The sequence below is a fragment of the Sander vitreus genome, chromosome 7 (assembly GCF_031162955.1).
Source record: "Sander vitreus isolate 19-12246 chromosome 7, sanVit1, whole genome shotgun sequence".
Lineage (NCBI taxonomy): Eukaryota > Metazoa > Chordata > Actinopteri > Perciformes > Percidae > Sander > Sander vitreus.
In genome coordinates this window covers 6,373,271-6,392,309 of record NC_135861.1, presented here as the reverse complement: position 1 = coordinate 6,392,309, position 19,039 = coordinate 6,373,271, and the positions used below count along the sequence as shown (strand labels likewise).

The 19,039-nt window shown below is 41.2% G+C and overlaps 1 protein-coding gene across 4 annotated transcripts; it reads left to right on the top strand.

Moving 5' to 3' along the window:
• The first annotated feature begins 2,579 nt into the window (after window positions 1-2,579).
• On the top strand, window positions 2,580-18,835 carry LOC144520563 (carbohydrate sulfotransferase 11-like). 4 transcript variants are annotated; one of them, XM_078254349.1, is made up of 6 exons: window positions 2,580-2,747; window positions 2,966-3,169; window positions 15,363-15,439; window positions 15,633-15,647; window positions 16,760-16,921; window positions 17,111-18,835. In XM_078254349.1, the coding sequence occupies exons 2-6, from the start codon at window positions 3,076-3,078 to the stop codon at window positions 17,792-17,794; spliced, it is 1,032 nt and encodes a 343-aa protein (XP_078110475.1). In that variant the 5' UTR covers window positions 2,580-2,747; window positions 2,966-3,075; the 3' UTR covers window positions 17,795-18,835. The 4 variants fall into 4 exon arrangements, with proteins under 4 accessions (XP_078110475.1, XP_078110473.1, XP_078110477.1 ...); XM_078254347.1 differs by having other exon boundaries at window positions 16,757-16,921; XM_078254351.1 differs by lacking the exon at window positions 15,633-15,647 and having other exon boundaries at window positions 2,581-2,747.
• The last annotated feature ends 204 nt before the right edge of the window (window positions 18,836-19,039 follow it).

Genomic DNA, 19,039 nt, shown 5'->3' with positions numbered 1-19,039 from the left:
TGGCTCAGTTTGCCATGTCTTTAGCCTTTGATCAGGTTCAATCCTGCCTCAGCAGTGTGCAGTTTGGACTGTATGTTAAAGGTGGAATCCACTACTAACATTATAGTATTGTAGCAGACTGCCCATGGTTTTGCTTATATGCATTGGCACTTCATCATTCTGTCACTAATATAACTCTACATGGAAGCTATTGATAAAAACAATCTTCTACAGAGGCCACAAGCTGACATGTATTGTATTATTTTGAAAATTTCCCATTTCCATCTTCTGTAATTGCTCTGTGGGTGTCTTAGCCTTAATGTCTCTTCTCTGAGACCTGGCATGTGCTCTTGTTCAGAAGGGTATTTTGTTACTAGTATAAAAAAGATGGGGGGGGTTTTGATCATTTCTACTAGGTATATATTGTTTTTATTGTGCATGTCTCAGGCTGTACCACCTAGTGTCATACAGGCTCCCTGAGCTAGCTGCAACAGCCTGAAATGTGTAAAGTAAGATGTAAACAGTAAACAATCATCTCCAGACTCCATCTGTAACTTGTAAACAAAACAAGACAATCAGCTATAAAACTGAAAATACAGCATCTCTGTTCTCTGCAAAGACAAACTAAATGACCTGATTAATGCAACGTTATCACGACGTCTCCTTGACATTTTTCACCGCAGAAAGCTGCTCCCTGCCTGGCTAAAGCTACTATAGTTAGCCTGAAGAAACAAGGCATCTGTCCCAACTAACTTTACGGTTCGGAGCCGCGACGCTGGAAACATAACACTACTAATCTACACCAGCAGTCGGTGTCTAAAAAAACATAATTTACACTGATTTAAGTGTTCTTGGATAAGGTTTGTGGCTTGTTCTCTGGGTGATGGCGTCGGATATGCGTTAGAATGTTAGATGTATTTCCACTCACATACCCAACAACTGCTGAACAACGCCGACACACAGTCCTCGTCTTATCCCCCACTCTCGCGCCTGTACTGTAACTGACTGGGAAACTGAATTTTTCCCAAACTTGCAATCTTAAAGAGGCCGGCGGGTCCTCGAACTGTTGTGGGTCGCCACCACTCGTCATAGGCTAGGCTACTCATCCTTAGTGCTGCTAGCTCTGACTCACTCACTGGACCGTCAACATGTAGGCGGAGCTCGGGAGCTTCCATAGACAGTAAAAGAAATGGACAACGTGACGCCATAGATTTCCACGGAGACCAGTGAAGTTTATTAGAAGCACTTTTCCGGTGATGGCTGAGCGTTACTGCGCAGCCTCCAACTGAGCTTGACGACGTAAATGTGACATGAACAACCTTTCTGAAAGTTATAAGTCTTCTGGTAGCTGTGCCAAGAGAAATCTCAATCATTCCCAATCTTGCAGAGACGGAGAGTGTAGGTATATGTAAGGAGATAGGCACAGGCTAATTATTGCTAACTAAAATGCTAGTTAACATTAGTAATTAAACTTAAACAGCTAATGTAAGTCCAAACTGCCTGCGAGCTTCTCCTGTACTGTATGGTAATTCCTCTACTATGCGACAGAAAGTCGTTTTCGAAAAAAGTCTGCTACAGAGCCATAACGTGAGATACAGGGTAATAGAGCCTTTTATACATTGCCGTGTTTCTTTAGAAATAAACAATGGACAAATAGAGTCTTTAAACACTTCAGATGTAAAGTTATTCGCTGTCAAAGTGACGCCAAAATGAATGGCAGTCAATGGAATGCTAACGGCGGATGAGTGCTTGTTAGCATCAAAATGGCGCCATAGGATCTACGGGTTGTTGACAGACGCTTACCCCCTTCGGAGCTTCAGAGCTAAGGTGGGGGCTACAGATTAGGTGTCCCTAAAGAAACGCTTATCTAACAGTAGTTCCGCATTACATATGCAAATTTTATTTATTTTCATACCATGTATTGTCTGTGTAAATTCATGTACCGAACCGAGACGCCCGTACCGTTTCGGTTCAATACGAATACATGTACCGTTCCGTATATATCTGTATATATATATATAGTATATATTATTATCTCGTATTATTATATTATATATATATATATATTCTGAATGATGGTGCACCCCCTCCCCCCCCAATTATTTCATAAAACGTATTTATTTGGCGTTATTTAGCTGCCAGTTGTTGCATGAGATAGGACATGTTGTACCTTAGTCCATGTTGAAATCTCTGTGAACGACTGTAATGCTTCCTTCATGTGCGTCTCCTAATCCCTTGCTTCTGAGCTCGATAGCCATACGCTTTAGCCGCAGACTGTGATGGAAATACAGTGGGCGCATGGTAACTTTTAATCATTAGAACAAAGTTGACTGCAGTTTTTTTAACCCGAAAGTGTTGACACATCTTGCTTGAACTTACTATACATGCTATGCGCAACACCTGGAAGCTGAGGATAGAAAATGCGACTTTCTCAGTCTGCATTCAATATTTCCGATAGTACACGAAGGCAACATGCAAACGGACTCATTTGTATGAACCGGGGAGAGAGAGAGAGAAAGAGAAAGAGAGAGAGAGAGAGAGAGAGAGAGAGAGAGAGAGAGAGAGAGAGAGAGAGAGAGATGGGTCTGACGTCATGGTATGGTGCCCCGTCCATGTTTGGCGAAGAATAAGTTTGTGTAGTTTCGACAAACTCTAGACAACACCAGCAACTACAGCTTAGGAGAAAGCAAAACAGTTTTTTTCAAACCTTTTCATTTAGCTTTAGGGTTTTTCATATCAACGCAACATTATGAAATGTTTTATCAAAGGTGACCTTGCTTAATTTGTCATCATTATTAAGTTAGCGTTATCTTAAAAAAAAAATCCGTCAAAGACCAGAGCAGGCGGTTCTGGATTGATGTCCCACTCACTTCAACATTAACGGCTAATTGCTGTGTCGTTCAATTGTGCAGCTAACGTTATACCTGGATGGGCTCTTAAATTGTTGTTTGCTTTTTTCCCCCCGTCTCCCTCAATTAATGAATAGGCTCCTAATTCTTCGGAGAGTCTCGCATCCTCCGCCGGCTGGTCTCGTATGAACCGCGTCGAGGTAGCGACGAGGGGTCGGGGGCTTCGCCAGCAGAGCCGGGCTTCAGGATGAGGATGCCCAGAGGAGGACGCCTGTTCCTGGCGACGTGCCTTGGCTCGCTCTTTGTTCTCGTGCTTTACTTTCAGAGCATCACCAATGCAGGTAAGACCCGACTCATACTCTGCTTCTTGACAAATAGAACTACCAACCTTATTGTAGGCTAATATTATTTGGCTGACATAACGCGTTAGTATTTTAATACAACAGCAATCTTTAACGTTAGAGATACAGTGCACTGGCCACAAATAAAGTATAACTATGGAGTTTGTTGTCATTCAGTGAAAATGGCACATTGGATTTACGATGATCAAAAAAGAAGTTGCTATAGGAATATTACAGTATTTGAATGTAACGAGGATACATACAAACAATATAGGAGTAATAACTATTGGATAATAGCGTGGCTTTTAAATAGAGCTGTGTGGTCTTACAGTAATCTTGACACAATTAGCAACACTGTTACATCTGTCTTTGTGTGTGACTCTACATATGTGAAACAGAGGAAATGTGCAGAGACGGTGTGAAATGAGAATGAAATGAAGGATGAATAAGCCCACTGTGAACAGTGTAATGTTTTGAAAGCCCCCTCCTAGTGACCCCCTGCATTCCTCTGCTTTAACCCTCCTCTCCTCTTATTACCTCTGCTCTCCCTTTTGTTTCCTGGGCTGAGCCGTTCTAGACATTGAAGGCAGATTGGTCCACAGGGGACTACAGACTCCCAGGGAGAGGAGTCAGGGAGAAAGAAAGGTAGAGATGATTGGTCTGTGCAAAATGGCACATGGGCATAGAAGAGATGGTGGAAGAGCATTTAATATAAAGGCTTTCCATGTGGATAGGAAAGAAGACAGCAGTAGGAGGAGAATGGTGCAGAGAGGGGAAACCAATGCCCAATTTTGGTGATACTGTGGAACAAAGGGGTTCGATCAATGTGGGTTTTTGTTTAAATAGAAAAGTATTGAGGTGAACTAGGAGATTTTCCACACCTTAACACGTCAAGGTACATACGGAATCATCTACAGTTGTCATATGTGTGATCATATATAAGAGATAATGTTTAAGAAATAGTACAACCTTAAAAAGCATTATTAAACCTATAACTTCACCTGGATTGTCTCTGGCACACACACCCCATGATGGAACAGTTCACGACCACAGTAATAACTCAACTTTTCTAGACAACCACACATGGAATATATGCATAACTGTCAGTGGCAGACACACAAGTCACATGTAGCCAAACCTACAAGCAACACACTTTAGCACTCCCATAGACCCTCTCCACCAACTAGGTGTATATTACCTATACCCTAATAGGCTGCCTTGTTCAGGCTTGTCTGCTTTACAGGCCCACCAGTAGACACGCAAGCCACACGAGAAGCATGTTGGAGCCACACTAGAGAGCAAATATTTCACAGGATGTCAACAAAGCACAGGGCTTCCTTATTTATCTAGTTAGAGATGGTTAAAAAGCCAACACCTAATGTGTTGGCTGTTCCCTTTCATTTCATACTCTTTTCAATCTGACTGGAGCATTTCTGTTAAATTTCTGTTAAAACTTCCTATCATGATATATACTGTGATGAATACAGTTTTATAACCTGCAGATACTTCAGTAACAACACATTAAAACCCCAGGATGACTTTTGGAGGATAACTTTTAAATGTGAGACCTGACATCTCAACACCTCAGACAAATCATAGGCTGTGACAATTCCTGGAAATATCTTAACCATGACATGATGTCACACCCCAAACTGGATCATTATGTGCCAATAATCGATTTCCTTTAGGTGTCAAACACCAGTAGTTTTTAAGATATATTTTCATTGTGTGTTATTCATACGCCAACTTTCCATACAGTTGGGGTTTCTGCACAGCTGTGATCAGACAGCATGATTTAGCATGGTGGAGGTTTGATGTTCACCCAACCACCAGGATATAGAGGATGAGAAATGTGAGTTCTCTTCCAGAAATGTTGCCTGGTTGTTGATGGAGATATGGCGTTATGTTACTGTCGTAACTGTCCCAGTTTCATGAGTTACAAAATAATGATATACGCTCTTACCTGTAAAGCCCTATAGTTAGGGCTGGGCCATATGGAGAAAATCAAATACCACGATATTTTTGACCACATACCTCGATATCGATACCGCAATAATATTGTAGTGTTGACTATTGGTGCTTTCACAAAATATTTACACAATGAGATTTTTGATAAATAATCATCAGTAATGTGGATATAATGACTAAGTGGGTAAAGGCAAATGATATAACAGTTACAACAGTCTGGTAAGTTCAGAAAATGGCATCACTTTACTGTAATGCAGCCTTTAAAACCAGGAAAAGACCACACTTATGCCATATCACGATATTATATATATAAATATATAAAGATAAGTATAAAGATAAGTATATATATAAAATCTAAGATATCTAGTCTCATATCACGATATTGATAAAATATCGATATATTGCCCAGCTCTACCTATAGTCATATATGATAAAAGCCTATTTATTGTACGTCTCCTCCCAAGCCTCCTCTGATCTGTCATTTGCCAATTTCAATGGTTTCATAAAACCCTCATTTAACACCAAGCTCTCCCTCCCTAAAAAAAAGAATACTTGCCAGATGAATGCTACAAAAATCATTTAGTATGAAGAATGTCCTGTACGTGTAAGTTGAACACAGGCATTTTAGGTGTCATTTTGAAATAACCCTCATGTTTCCAGTTCACTTGTCTTCGAATCCACAGCTCCTAATTAGGCTTACTGTTTAATACTGGACAGGAAGCACAGTGCATATTATAGTTGTGCTTCTATTGTCTAACTTCCTGTGCCAACACCCTGGGTTTTGGCACTCAGGAAAGCATGAGTCCTATCTAGTGTGCTATTCTAAACTCATTAGTTCAGTGATGTCAGATTTGTTGCTTTATTAACTGTGAGTTTGTTTAGAATTTGAGTTGGTTAGATCCAGAGATATGTCACCTTATTTTGAGCTTAAATTGTAGTTCCTTTGTGGGCAAGATAGAGTCATTTCAAACAGATACAGCACTTCCTCAGGGTTTGTTTTGTTAAAATGAGATACTGTAGCTCAGTTACAGCCAGGTTTATGGCGTGAGTGCGTTAAGTTTAGCAATCAGTCCCTCCAGAAAAACGTGATTATGCAATCGCATAATTCAATGCATAATCAGCCAAAGTCCACATATATATTGCGGGGGCCGCATTTTTTCAAATACGCCGCACTTTCGCGGCATTAATTGCCAATTTCCGCGCAAAATATGCGGGGCTTGCATGATTTCGTAATCCCCGCATTTTCGTTGCAAAAAAGGCACATACATCTTAGCATTTTTTAAGAAAAAGTTCCGCATAATCAAGGACTTTTGCCCGCAACAATCACAAAAAAACTATTTTTTTCTGCAAGGACTGAGCAATATGGCTTGTCAAGCTTTGTGACTTTGTAATGCTTTAATGAGCATAAATCACCTGTCCAAAATGACCAACACTTACAACATATTTACAGTGTATGGTGAAGTCTCGGTGTGGACCAGAATCACTGGCCAACTTCCATACAAACAAAATGTGGTTTGCTGTGTTGAGGTCCACAGACTAAGCTGATAATGTATGTCTCCAGTTTCTGCTGTGTATTGACTTCATGCTGAATACTTTCAAAATGGCAGCAGCCATATTGGATTGAGGAGCTGAAACGATTACTAGTGAATTCATCTATGAGTTAATCCACAGAATAAAATAATCTGCAACTATTTTCTTTTTCTTTTTTTTTGGCTAAAGTGACAACCATTTACTGGTTCTGATTTCTCTGTAAAAATGTGGTTTTCTTCTCCCTCTGTGATAGTGAACTGCAAAATAAGACATTTGAAGACGTCACCTTGGACTTGGAAGAGTTTTGTTTGATTTAAATTTTGACGGATTCAGGCTGTGTCAGTTGCATTGGTCAACATGTCACCCAGTAAAGGATCGGTCAACATCTCAGCAGAATCTGTCCATGCGTGGATTTAAAGTCATGAATGTAGATCATTGCTGTGCTTTGCGCTGTTGACATAGTCGTAGCTGATGGGCAAGAGGAAATCCACTCTGTAATCACTGCTCCTCTGTCCAAACTTGGGATCTTTCTGTATCAGAAAAGTGATTCTCTCCCTTTGTCCCCTGTTTCAACAATGAAATGCGAACCTTGTGCATATTCATCGGCTGCATTTTGGCAAGTAATTAGGTTTGCTGAGTGAGTCTAGAAACGTTTTCTCCCTCAAGCCAGGGTAAAACCACTCTGGGCATACTGAGGTAAATCCTCTGACGTGCTATTTCCAGTCTGCCTCTCTTATTAAATACATCCTAATTAGAGCAAAAAATAGAGATGAACACCCAGTTTCTATTTCCTGTCAGACCTCTTTTATGTGGTTTCATTGACTCAGCGTTGTCATTGTGTGTGTGTCGTTTGAGCATGTGTTATGATGCCAAGTACCTTACTTCAGCATGGAAAGGGTGGTGCGCAGTGTGTGTGTACATGTCAAAGGTGGAGTGAACTTGTCAGCATTTACAAGATACTAAAAGTGAAATCCAAACTTGTGCGAAGAGTGCTCATTTCAAAATGTGTTCAGCTCTGCTGTTTGACACAGGAAACCATTTTCTATCATCACATTTAGCTAAAAACAGGAGGGATAGTACCACTGAATTGAAGAAGTACAACATGTCACTCTGTAATGAACCTGTCCACTCAGCATATGGTTGTACTTGTCATAAGATGTCGTGGTTTGTTTGCGTCATGGCTTGGAAACTAAACTGACATATTATGTCCCTGAGCAGAACCAGGACTTGTGTCTGAGGTTTACTCTTGGTAGACGCATAATTTCTGAACCATGAACATATCTCTCTCTGTTCATGGTGCTGTTTGCTCTACATTCGCCCTCTCCAACATTTCCACTTCATTTGCTGGGCATGGCTTTGTGGCTTCACATACTAGAGGGTGGGAACACTCTTCTCTCTCTTTCCCAGCTATAGGAGACAATAGGGAATGTATCTGATCAAGCTGCTTAATAACACATTTTACAGCAGTGGATCTCTTTCACACCATGCCACTGTTTTAGGTCTTGAGTGTTCTGTCACACACACTGATCAAATCTGAGCTGAATTAAAAAAACTAAACTGCCGCAGATGGATGACAGATTGTTTGTGCCAGATATCACTGATGCTCTACACTCCAGTTCACAAAAGCATAATCCACTCTGCTGGTTCTTCTGACAGTGATGGATTCCACCTCACAACTCTAAACAGAGACAACATCAAGGCCTGCTCTGATGTGTCTTGCCCGTGCACAGAGTCAGTGCACAATTTACATTGTCATTTGTTTTACCTAAACCTGCTGTAGGCACACATGCACACAAACACACACTGTTAGCACATGTATTTACCCACAAACTCGCTTGTTCACCGCAGCGTGTAATCCCGTCACACACCCGTGCCACTTTATGCACATCGCCACTTATAATCTGACTTTGACATCACTGCAGCTGTTGTGAAACAAACAAAGAATGTTGTGATGCCTTTATTGTCCCCCACAATGCTGACAGCTCTTTAGAGAGCGCTGTACACCACATGCTTCACTACTACATGTTCTATCTTGTAAATCGCTAAGCTTAATGACTTCCCTCTTTTTATAATTGCTAACAGTTAGGACTGTTTCAGATTGAGGGAAGCACTAAAGCATAAGTGGATTTATATGCAAAGACAAGAGCTCGAGGCTTGTGTCTACATTGAAGATGATGTTGTGATATCTGTGCTTAATGGTCTGGTCAAAACTGTGCCTCTGATCTTCTATTGTAAACTAGTAGCACTGGTAGTGATTGTCACGTGTTCTGTTGCAGGTTAGCTGTGATCCATTTGTAGCTTCTCTGTCGTTTCTATGATAAAAATATGTGTTAGTTTGAAAACGACAAACTGCAACTGTAGTAGACAGCATACTTCCCCAAAAAACGTTACTGTGTCGGCACAGAAAGCAACAACTTAATAGTCGCAACAACCTTAAATGTAGAGAAGCTGTGGTATCAACACCTCGGTGGTATGGCAAAACTTTGGCTACTTAAAGGCCTGTTTGGTCAGAAGGTGGATGAGGGCGCTTACACTCTTACCAGCAATTAGACTCATTCCCTAAAACGAGTGCTCTCACAGAAACACCCTAGCAACAAACTGTAACATTAAGCTGTGCCTTTCCCTGGTTAACCCTTGTGTTGACTTCGGGTCACACTGACCCGTTTTAAATTTTTGTTTTATATCAGAAAATATGGGACGTAGAAATTAGGGCTGAAAATGTGTAGAAGAAAACGTTGGAAAAAGCAAAAACAAACTGTGAAAAAAAGGCGTCAAAAACGTCGAAAAAAGGTTGGGAAAGAGAAGACAGGGAAAGGGAAGACAACACAAGGGTTAATACACACATCGCACATACTGTTGCTTTTTTAATGACAAAAGACAAATTGTTTGAAAATGAAATATTTATATTAGCATAACTGACCCAAGATAGACACTGTAAACATTTATACTGGATTTATTCTGTATATATATCTATGTATGTATATTTCATTTTGGAGTCTTCTTTTCACTTTTCTAGTTCAGAATTTTCTTGTACTGGGACATTTTAAAGCTTAAGGGATTTTTGAGCTCAACAGAAATAGTGCCTTGATTTATATTGTGACTATCGGCTGATAATAAAATGTTTTGCCATATCACCCAGCTTTATCCCCTTTGGCTTGTTCTACATCCTGCGCCTAACATGCTGATTATACATAAAGTGGTGAATAATTTGTTAAGGCCTCACCAATTGAGGGGAGCCTCTCTACCTTGTGTAAGTGAACTCATAGTCCATCAAACTGCTGATATATTTCAGATCAGTCTGAACTCTGACATATTTTCTAAAGTGAGAAATTAGCTGGTTGATGTAGGAACATAATCCATACATCTGTTACAGGAACTGTGCACGTGAACATAAGGAGGGTAAGAGTGAGATTAAAAGGAACTCCCTGCCCCACTACAAAGGCTCACTGATCACTGATCGTAGTCACCTCATGTTGTTGGTCTAATTACCACCATGTGCATGTGGATGGTGTAACACCTTTGACTCCAGCTACACTCATGACAAACACAGAAAGTCTGGCATCTCCTGATAACGCCTTTGTCTCTTCCTGCCTTCAGTGGTTTTCATTTGTGACGTCCCATTTTCAATTTCAATTGTACAGTGAAACAGACTTTATATACCTCAATCAAGGCGGCTCTGCTCATGGAAACTTCCATTACGTAGCCCTCATAAAGACAGGCCTTCATTTAGTGCAATTACGTGTAATTGTACCTCTTTAAGTAAATATTCACATTATCGATGCTACAGAATCCTTCTTGCTATTATCGGTGATCACAGAGGGGAAGAGGTTTTTCAACAAAAAAAGGAAGCTTATCTCCCAACAGCAGATAAGGACAGAGATTTATCTTAATAAAAAAATGTAAATATTAAGGTGTTGATGCATTGGGCCCACACACACACACACACACACACACACACACACACACACACACACACACACACACACACACACACACAGTAAAACATTCTAGTATACTTAACAAACTCAGTCACTAACTTTCAGTCAACTGTTAGTCATAAGATAGTGCTGTCTGTTTATAGTGGTATAGTGCTGTCTGTTTAGAAGGCTTAATGGAACCTTTTGTTTGTGAATATAACATCAGCACTGCTCCACAAGCCTGACAGGCTGTTAAACCAGACAGACCCAGGTTCAACATGAGCCTGTTTGTGTGCGTGTAGTAAGACTGGGGCCTCTTCTGCTCTTCTTCAACTGTGAGAATTGTGTCACTTCCTGGGTCTGAGAGGAAGTGGTGGTTTCTGGTGCATGTGATAGCACACACGATACAGAAAGATATGTGGTTTATGATGATTAGAGTAGCTTCTGAATGTACTTTGTACATTGAACAGAGAACACATTGACCGTGTGCTTTGATGCATTAAAAAGGATACGAAAAGCATTTCTGAGTTTAACGTTTTATACACAACAAAAGCAGTGCACTGCTAAAGGAAGAGAGCATCTAGGGTGGCTGATGTTTTGTGGTGCCAGTAAGTAAGTAAAGCACCTTTCAAAACCATGGTTACAAGGTGCTGTATAGAGCAACATTAATTAACATTAACAAAATGGGAGGAAACAGTCTGACTAAAAGCCAACATTAATGTAATGATATTAATTAAAAACTAGAAAATGGCAAACAGAAGTTAAATAGACAGACGTATAGACCTTTATATAGCCTTTAAATAGGAGAAAGGATCTGTAGAATGATTTTAGCCTGAGGTTTCAGATCTACAAATCAAGTGACATGTCAGAAAAAAGCCAACATTCCTTTAAGGCAGAGCGAGAAACAGGGACACCGTCCTCCCTTCAACAAGCTTACACGTTCACATTCATATAAACACTCACACATTGAGAGGCTGTGTCCATAATTATGTTATGCTAATGGTTCTGTGAGGCTCTCCTCGGGCACAGTGGGGCTTTGAGCTAAATGCTAACATCAGCATGCGCAACATGTTGATGTTTAGCTGGTGTAATGTTTACCACGGTTACCATACTTAGTTTACCATGTCAGCACGTTAACATTAGCAAAGTAGCACTAAACACAAAGCATATTTAAAGCTGATGTGAATGTCATTTGGTCTTGGCAAAAAGAGAGAGAGAGAGAGAGAGAGAGAGAGAGAGAGAGAGAGAGAGAGAGAGATACTTTATTCATCCCGAGGGAAATTTTAGGCATCCAGTAGCTTAGACAACCATAACACAACAAATACATACACACATATATCTCACATACATAAAAATCACTCACAGAAATGTAAAGTTAAAGGTGCTAAGGTAGACTGTGGTGGTAGTGCAAAAGAGAACAGTGTAGGGATTGATCAGTGCAGCATATGAAAGGTCAGGGGATCATCAGTCAGTAGGCTTCTTACCGTGCACGGCAGCTGAATTCTCGCGATCTCACAAGATCACGCGAGAATCGCGGGATCACATATAAAAAAATCCATCTTGTCAGGCTTCAACCAAATGTGTTTGTGTCTGAACTAACCGTTTACCGCACCAGTCAGCGTCCGGTAAGGAGCTACTGGCGTGGTTTAGGTGTGTGTGATGGCCTCGAATGTTGGTTCAAAACAACAGTGGCGGACGTGATAGACAGATGGTTCATCCAATCAGCTGCCAGGTCATTTTTGAAAGGGCCTGCCCTCTCCCAAACAGTTTCCAATGGCGGCTTCTTCGATGGTTCTGTGTAACAAACCATCTGGCGCTTCAGATTTGCAGGCTTCATCCTCAGGAGACAATGCATGTCTGTACAAAATATCATCCAATTGCTGTTGATATATTTTAATGTGGATCAATGTGGCTATGCTAAGTAATAAAAAATAAAAAAAATCAATTAAAAACGCAGTAGAGGAATATGAGTTAATCGTCAAGCATGAGCCCAACCACTGAGAGACGGCGTGGTGGTGTAATGATGTGGGGTGATGCCGAGATCTCAAAGCGGCTGATATGTCGCTGCCGTTCTCCTGGCTTATGGCACTTATAGACAATATGTCACTCACATTTCACTGTCATAAACCACTTCTCACTAGGGGTGCACGATTCAGAAAATGTCGATATTCGATATCGTGACATTTCCATTTGAAAACGATTCTCGATTAATAAAACGATTCACAGTATGTAAATGTTACTTTTCCCATGTGATTGCAGTAGACAATTTTTTTTTAATTTTTTTTTTTAAATATGAATCGATTTTTGAAATTCTATGAATCGATTTTGAATCGGTAGAGCTTGAATCACGTTTCGAATATGAATCGATTTTTTTGCGCACCCCTACTTCTCGCCGTCATCATGACGATTCTTATTGACATACAACCTGTACCATTTTAGGGCACACAGATATAGAACGTTTAATTTATTAAACTGTGTATTTTCTTAAAGCACACAGTCTTTTCTGACCTTTTAAACAAGTTTACAGAATATTCCGGTTTTAGGACTTGAAACATTTCAGTTGACAAATTAGCCCTTTATATACTTTGCCCTTTTTCCTGTCTTCCCCCTCGAAATATCAGTATGGATGAATCACTTAAATGTTTCCCCAGTACTCATGCTGCGTTTATACTTGAAAACAGACAATAAACCATTAATATGAGTACAGGCTCCACAAGTGTCTCTTGACCTACTTCCCAGCTTCCTGAGGAAGCGCCCTGAGTTTGTGGAAGGCTTAAGAAGGCTGCTTATGATGTGAACTGCAGTGCGGTTGACTGAGAGATTAGACACCCATACCATTATTTTGAGTTCTACCTGGAATTTATACTAATTTCTACGCATGATGAGGTTTTACAGTAAGTTTCAAACCTCTGGGATGCAGTGTGCTGTTTCTGGGACTTCTCTAAACTACTCCTTTCTCCTCACCATTACACCCCAACACCGTATGTTTGACTCTCGTATTGCTGTGCAAAACATGTTATCATATATGTATACACTTCATATACTGTACATAAACTAGCATATACATTTGATGTAACTGTGTGTGCGCGTGTGCCTAAGATGTGAGTTTTACACGTATCCAGTAAAGCTTTCAACATGGTCCAGCTCGACTAGATGTCTATCTCTGCGTGATAAGATGATGTGGCACAGATTTACCCAGAGGAAGTTGGGGATTTTGTTGATTCATGTGAGCTCAGGCAGAGAGGAGGGACAGGGAGAGGCTGCATCAAGGCACTGTCGGTCTCACCGTCTATCTCAGATCCTTTCATACTACTACTACTATGTTTTACTAAATTTCCTCAGTACAGCAGCTGTTCTCCTTTTTTGGTTTTCTGCTTTCTCAAAATGGCAGGAAGCAGATATGATTTACTGTTTGCTTTTAATCTTGCACAATCGTTGTAAACAGTAGTGGTTTATATGGTTTTTTTTCCCATAGAGGCTATAGTCCCAAGCTGACACAGATTTATTACATTTGGATACCATTTCAAAACAGTGACATTTCAGTCTTTTTTGGCTTAATGTGAACTCAGCAGAAAGAAGAGAAACTGTCTGCTTCTGGGTTCCATACTTGCATAGCATAGCTACTTGCTTTTTTTCCTAACTGATATGCTTTCCATATGATGGTATGGCATTTCCCCATCATTCCATAGGTATACTTTCAAAAAGATTCCCTCATGCTAATATATGTAAAGCACATTCCCCACCTCTCTCCACCTCCATCTTATTCCAGCTTTTTGTAAGATGTAAAGCCCTATGCATCGTTGAGCCACATGTGCAAAACAAATCACTTTTCTCGCTTAGTACCATTAGCTGCAGACCCAAACACTGGGGGTGGGGGGGAGCAGGAGAGGAGTGGGGGATGGAAGGAGAAGACAGATGTGTTTATAGAGGCAGGAGGAGAGACAATACCAAGGTAGAGATATTTTAACTTCCTAAAACTAGCAGAGCCTCCAGCAGCTCCATGTTATGTAGCCATGCGTTGTTCTAACCCACAGCTAACCAGTGATGCATATATTTCATTGTTTGATTGTGTAATGTAAAGATGTTGGTGGTTGGTAAGGTGGATGGTAGTGGGTGTTCCCCAAAATCTTTTTGGTTTTGTATTGTGTCCTCCAGTTTATTTGCTGTGGATAGATAACTAAGGGTTAACATTGAAATTGCAGCTAGAGCAAAGGGAGACCTACAAGGGACAGATGTAACTTATGTAAGAGTTGCAGAGAGAGTTTGGAAGGAACACACTGTTCCTACAGTATGGAATCTATAAAAGAAAGGAAGGAGGATCACGTCACGACAAAGGCAGAACCAGGGTTGGAAAGTTGGCTCGGGCTGACCTTTCCCATAACTCTGTATGGACATCTTTAATGTGTAAGTTAAACCTCTGCAAATGCATGACTCGTTGCAAAATAAGTGTCTCACTTGAGTGACCTACATATAGGCTTATGAAAAAATAAAAGCGGTGTGGTCGTCAGACGTTAACAAAGCCCGCGCAGTAAAAGTTCTTTTGTTTGACATATAACACACATACAACATGTAACAGAATGACCATGGTGTTACCCATTTCACATTTTCACATAAATCCAGTGAAAATGTGAGAAATAAATGAGAGCAATGGAAAGATAATAGAAGTCGAACTCTTTTGTGAAAGTGTAATTCATTTTTGTTGCTAATTAGCCAATCAATAAATGTGGTGAGCAGCAGCTGTCGTCACATGGATTTTGGATTTGTCTTCCTAACTGTAGAACCTGGTGTGAAGCCCGACAGCAGACCAGGGAAAAGCAGGAGAAGTCCACTGCAGACCCTCTACAATGGAGACCAGGTGAGAACACGTGAAACATTACATTCATTTAGCTGACGCTTTTATCCAAAGCGACCAACAATAAGTGCATTCAGCCATGAAGATGCGACCCAAAAATTGCAAGAATCAGTGCAAGTACATCAAATTCCACAAATAAGCAGACCTGCTTTAAGTGCTACATTTCTTCTTCTTTTTCATCTTTTCATGGGCCAAGATGCAGTCTGAACAGGTGAGTTTTCTGTCTGCGACAGAAGTGTAGATTTATGTTTTTTGAACGAAATGTGGTTTTAGTTGTTAGTTGTTATACAAGACAAGAATGCAATGTGATTTTATCCGGTGTATTAATACGTGTATTTGTATGTTTTATTTTGTGCTCATATCATTGCTTTTTAGGGAGCCTATTGTAACATCTGGCCAGGGACTTCAGATGAAAACTAGCCTTTTGGCTAAGTTTGGCATATTTACAGAAATGTTTATTAAAGGTGCAGTAGGTAAGCCTTATAAAACTAACTTTCTGTCATATTTGCTAAAACTGACCCTATGTTTGAGTAGAACTACATGAAGCAGGTGCTGTAGCACCCCCTACAGCCTGTAGTGTGAGTTATAAAAATCACAGACTATATCTGTGTAAGACTACACAAGTGACAGAGAGACGGAGGAGAGCAGGGATAGGAAATGCAGCTGAAGGTTGTTTTAAGTAGCGTTTAAAAAAACATTAGTCTATGTGTGGGAAACACTGGTCTGGCTAGTCCACACAGGATTCCGGGATGGGAGAAAAACGTGCTCTGGTTTATTGGCATTTCTTTAAACCAATCACAATCGTCATAGGCGGCGCTAAGCAGCGGCAGCAGGCCCAGTGTCGCTGCAAAATAGCCTCGGGAAGGAACTTGTTTTGGTGGAAACGTGTACGTTCAAAAACTCACATTGGACAGATAGTCTAGCTAGCTGTCTGGATTTACCCTGCAGAGATCTGAGGAGCAGTTAACCATAGTCCTCATAAGTTGACCGGAGTTTAAAATTCCAACACAAAGAAAGCGGAAAGTAACGGGACATCCGGCCGAAAAGAGTGAAATCCGGCAGAATTTCCGGCGGCGACGGAGCAATCCCGGAAGTGGAACGTCGTGGATATAGACTAATCTTGTGATAACCAAACTGTTGTTTCACTCTTATTACACTGGTCGGACACACACCTTGCCGTCATTTTTAATAATATTTTTTTCTATTTCTGCTTCTTCTGCTTCTTCTTCTTCTTCTTCTTCTTCTTCTTCTTCTTCTCTCACTCACCCATTGGCGCCCTCTTTCATTGGCCCGGCATCGTCCCGATCGCATCTTCACAAGCAGCTGGAGCTGTTGGCAGCTCAGAGGTCCCTCCACGGTCGCAGGGAGCTGTTGGAGCAGGCGTGTCTGAGCCACACGAGGAAACGCCAAGTGCTTTCACCGGAGGATCTCAAACACCTCATTGTGGATGATAAACACAGCCTTATTTACTGCTACGTACCCAAGGTTGGTTATATTACAGTAGGATTAAGTATAAGATTTAGCATAAGTAGTTCTTCCTACTCAGTTGATGTTTTTATTGAACTGTTGAGATGAAAGTTTGTTGCAGTGTATAAAATGACTGCTCTCACTTTGAGATGTATGAATGTGTATTTTGGCTTGAAAGAGAATCTTCCGGTCTTGTATCACTTCCAGGTAGCCTGCACCAATTGGAAGCGTGTCCTTATGGTCCTCACCAGCGACGGCCGCTACACCGACCCCCTTGCCATCCCTGCAAATGAGGCCCATGTGGCAGGCAACCTCCGCACACTCTCCGAGTTCTCAGTCCCCGAGATCAACCAACGCCTTCGCAGCTACCTCAAGTTCATCTTCGTGCGGGAGCCCTTCGAGCGCCTGGTGTCCGCCTATCGTAACAAGTTCACCCGTAGCTACAACACCGCTTTCCACAAGCGCTATGGAACCAAGATCATTCGCCGGCACCGTCCCGACCCGGAGCCCGAAGCGCTGGAGAAAGGGAATGACGTGTCTTTCCACGAGTTTGTCCAGTACCTCGTGGACCCTCGGACCCAACGGGAGGAACCGTTTAACGAGCACTGGGAGCGGGTGCACTCCCTCTGCCACCCCTGCCTGATCCACTACGATGTAGTGGGGAAGTACGAGACTCTGGAGCCAGATGCTCAGGCTGTGCTCAGGTTGGCTGGAGTGGAGGGGACACTTCAGTTTCCAACATCTGGTAAAAGCACCAGGACTGATGGCAACATGGCAGCGCGCTTCTTTAAGCATATCAGTCCTTTCTATCAGAAGAAACTGTTCAACCTGTATCGAATGGACTTCCTGCTCTTTAACTACTCCACACCAGAGTACCTCAGGACTCGTTGAGGGGCAGAGACGAGAGGATTGACATCAGTGCCATGGATGTGTGATAGTTATAGTGTGTGATAGACTTTTTTTTTATTAGTGATGATCATTTTGCACTTTTTGGTTGCCATGGACAATTGTCGTCGCAGCCTGGACTGGTCCATCACAAGCACCGACTTGTCACTGTGACACTCCAACAATAACAGCTGTGGAGAATGACTTGATGTTTTGGTTTCAGTGAATGGAACTTTTGTAAATGCAACCCAATTTCTTCCTGAGAAGAAAAGACAGAGAGTTTGTGCTGTAATCTACAAATGTGTCCGTTTGCTTTCTAGTGTGAAAAGGGTGTTTTGTTTTAACAGTTAGCAGAACAGAATGCAGACGGCTTGTTCCCACAATGCGTTTGAAAAATGCAAGTGACGCATTAGCTGCCTTTACAAACAGGTCCTTTCTGGCGGGGCTTCTGGCGGGGAAATTCAATATTTATTTTTTTATTCACCTGATTGCCATTCGTTACTTTAAAAAATGACTTTGTCAAATTGAGAGAACCTTTTATTGACTTTCAGCTTTTTCGTCTGTTACATGTAGTCGTCGAGTTGGTGTAACATGCCTTACCAGCATCCCTGCGGTGCCCACTAAAGTTAAAGTGACTCCCATGGCTTGTTCCTCTGAGAACTAATGAGCCATAAATTAAACTCACACTTCCGAGGAGCAGGTTCTCCTCTTGCATGGATGGTATACAGGTGAATGTGCTAACTGTGAAACTGAACACAGCTGATTCAGTCACTTACAGTAGAATATCTCTGGATGGCATTTATTTATGTATGTCAGTGCATAAAGTATTTATTGTTATAGAAACGTGTGTGCGTGTGTGTGTGTGTGTGTGTGTGTGCGCGTGTGTGTGTGTGTGTGTGTGTGTGTGTGTGTTAGTAAGGATTTGGGCTCATGATTTTGTGAAAAAGAATTTTATATGAAAGAACAGTTCAGAGGGATTTCTTTTTTATGCATGGAAAGTTACTTGCTTTCTTGGCTTTTGCACATACATAAACTCATCACATCCTACTTTTTTTTTTTCTATAAACTTCTCTGATCAAACCCTAGTTCCAAAACCGTTGCCAGAGCTTGTCTTATCTTACTTGTCACAGCACTCGTTGACAATATCGTAAATGTGTATCTGAGAGTCATTTCCAGGGGAACTTGCAGTCACTCCTTACTCCTTAATTCCAGTAAAAGTCAGTTACCATCCCTCCTCTATCACTGTCTGTA

What these genes read in the sequence shown, in the direction of transcription:
- LOC144520563 (XM_078254347.1), top strand. Translation starts at nt 3,076, where the DNA reads ATGAGGATGCCCAGAGGAGGACGCCTGTTCCTGGCGACGTGCCTTGGC. An exon ending in TCAGAGCATCACCAATGCAG is followed by an intron (nt 3,170 to 15,362) that starts GTAAGACCCGAC and finishes TCCTAACTGTAG; the next exon opens with AACCTGGTGTGAAGCCCGAC. An exon ending in TTTACTGCTACGTACCCAAG is followed by an intron (nt 16,922 to 17,110) that starts GTTGGTTATATT and finishes TATCACTTCCAG; the next exon opens with GTAGCCTGCACCAATTGGAA.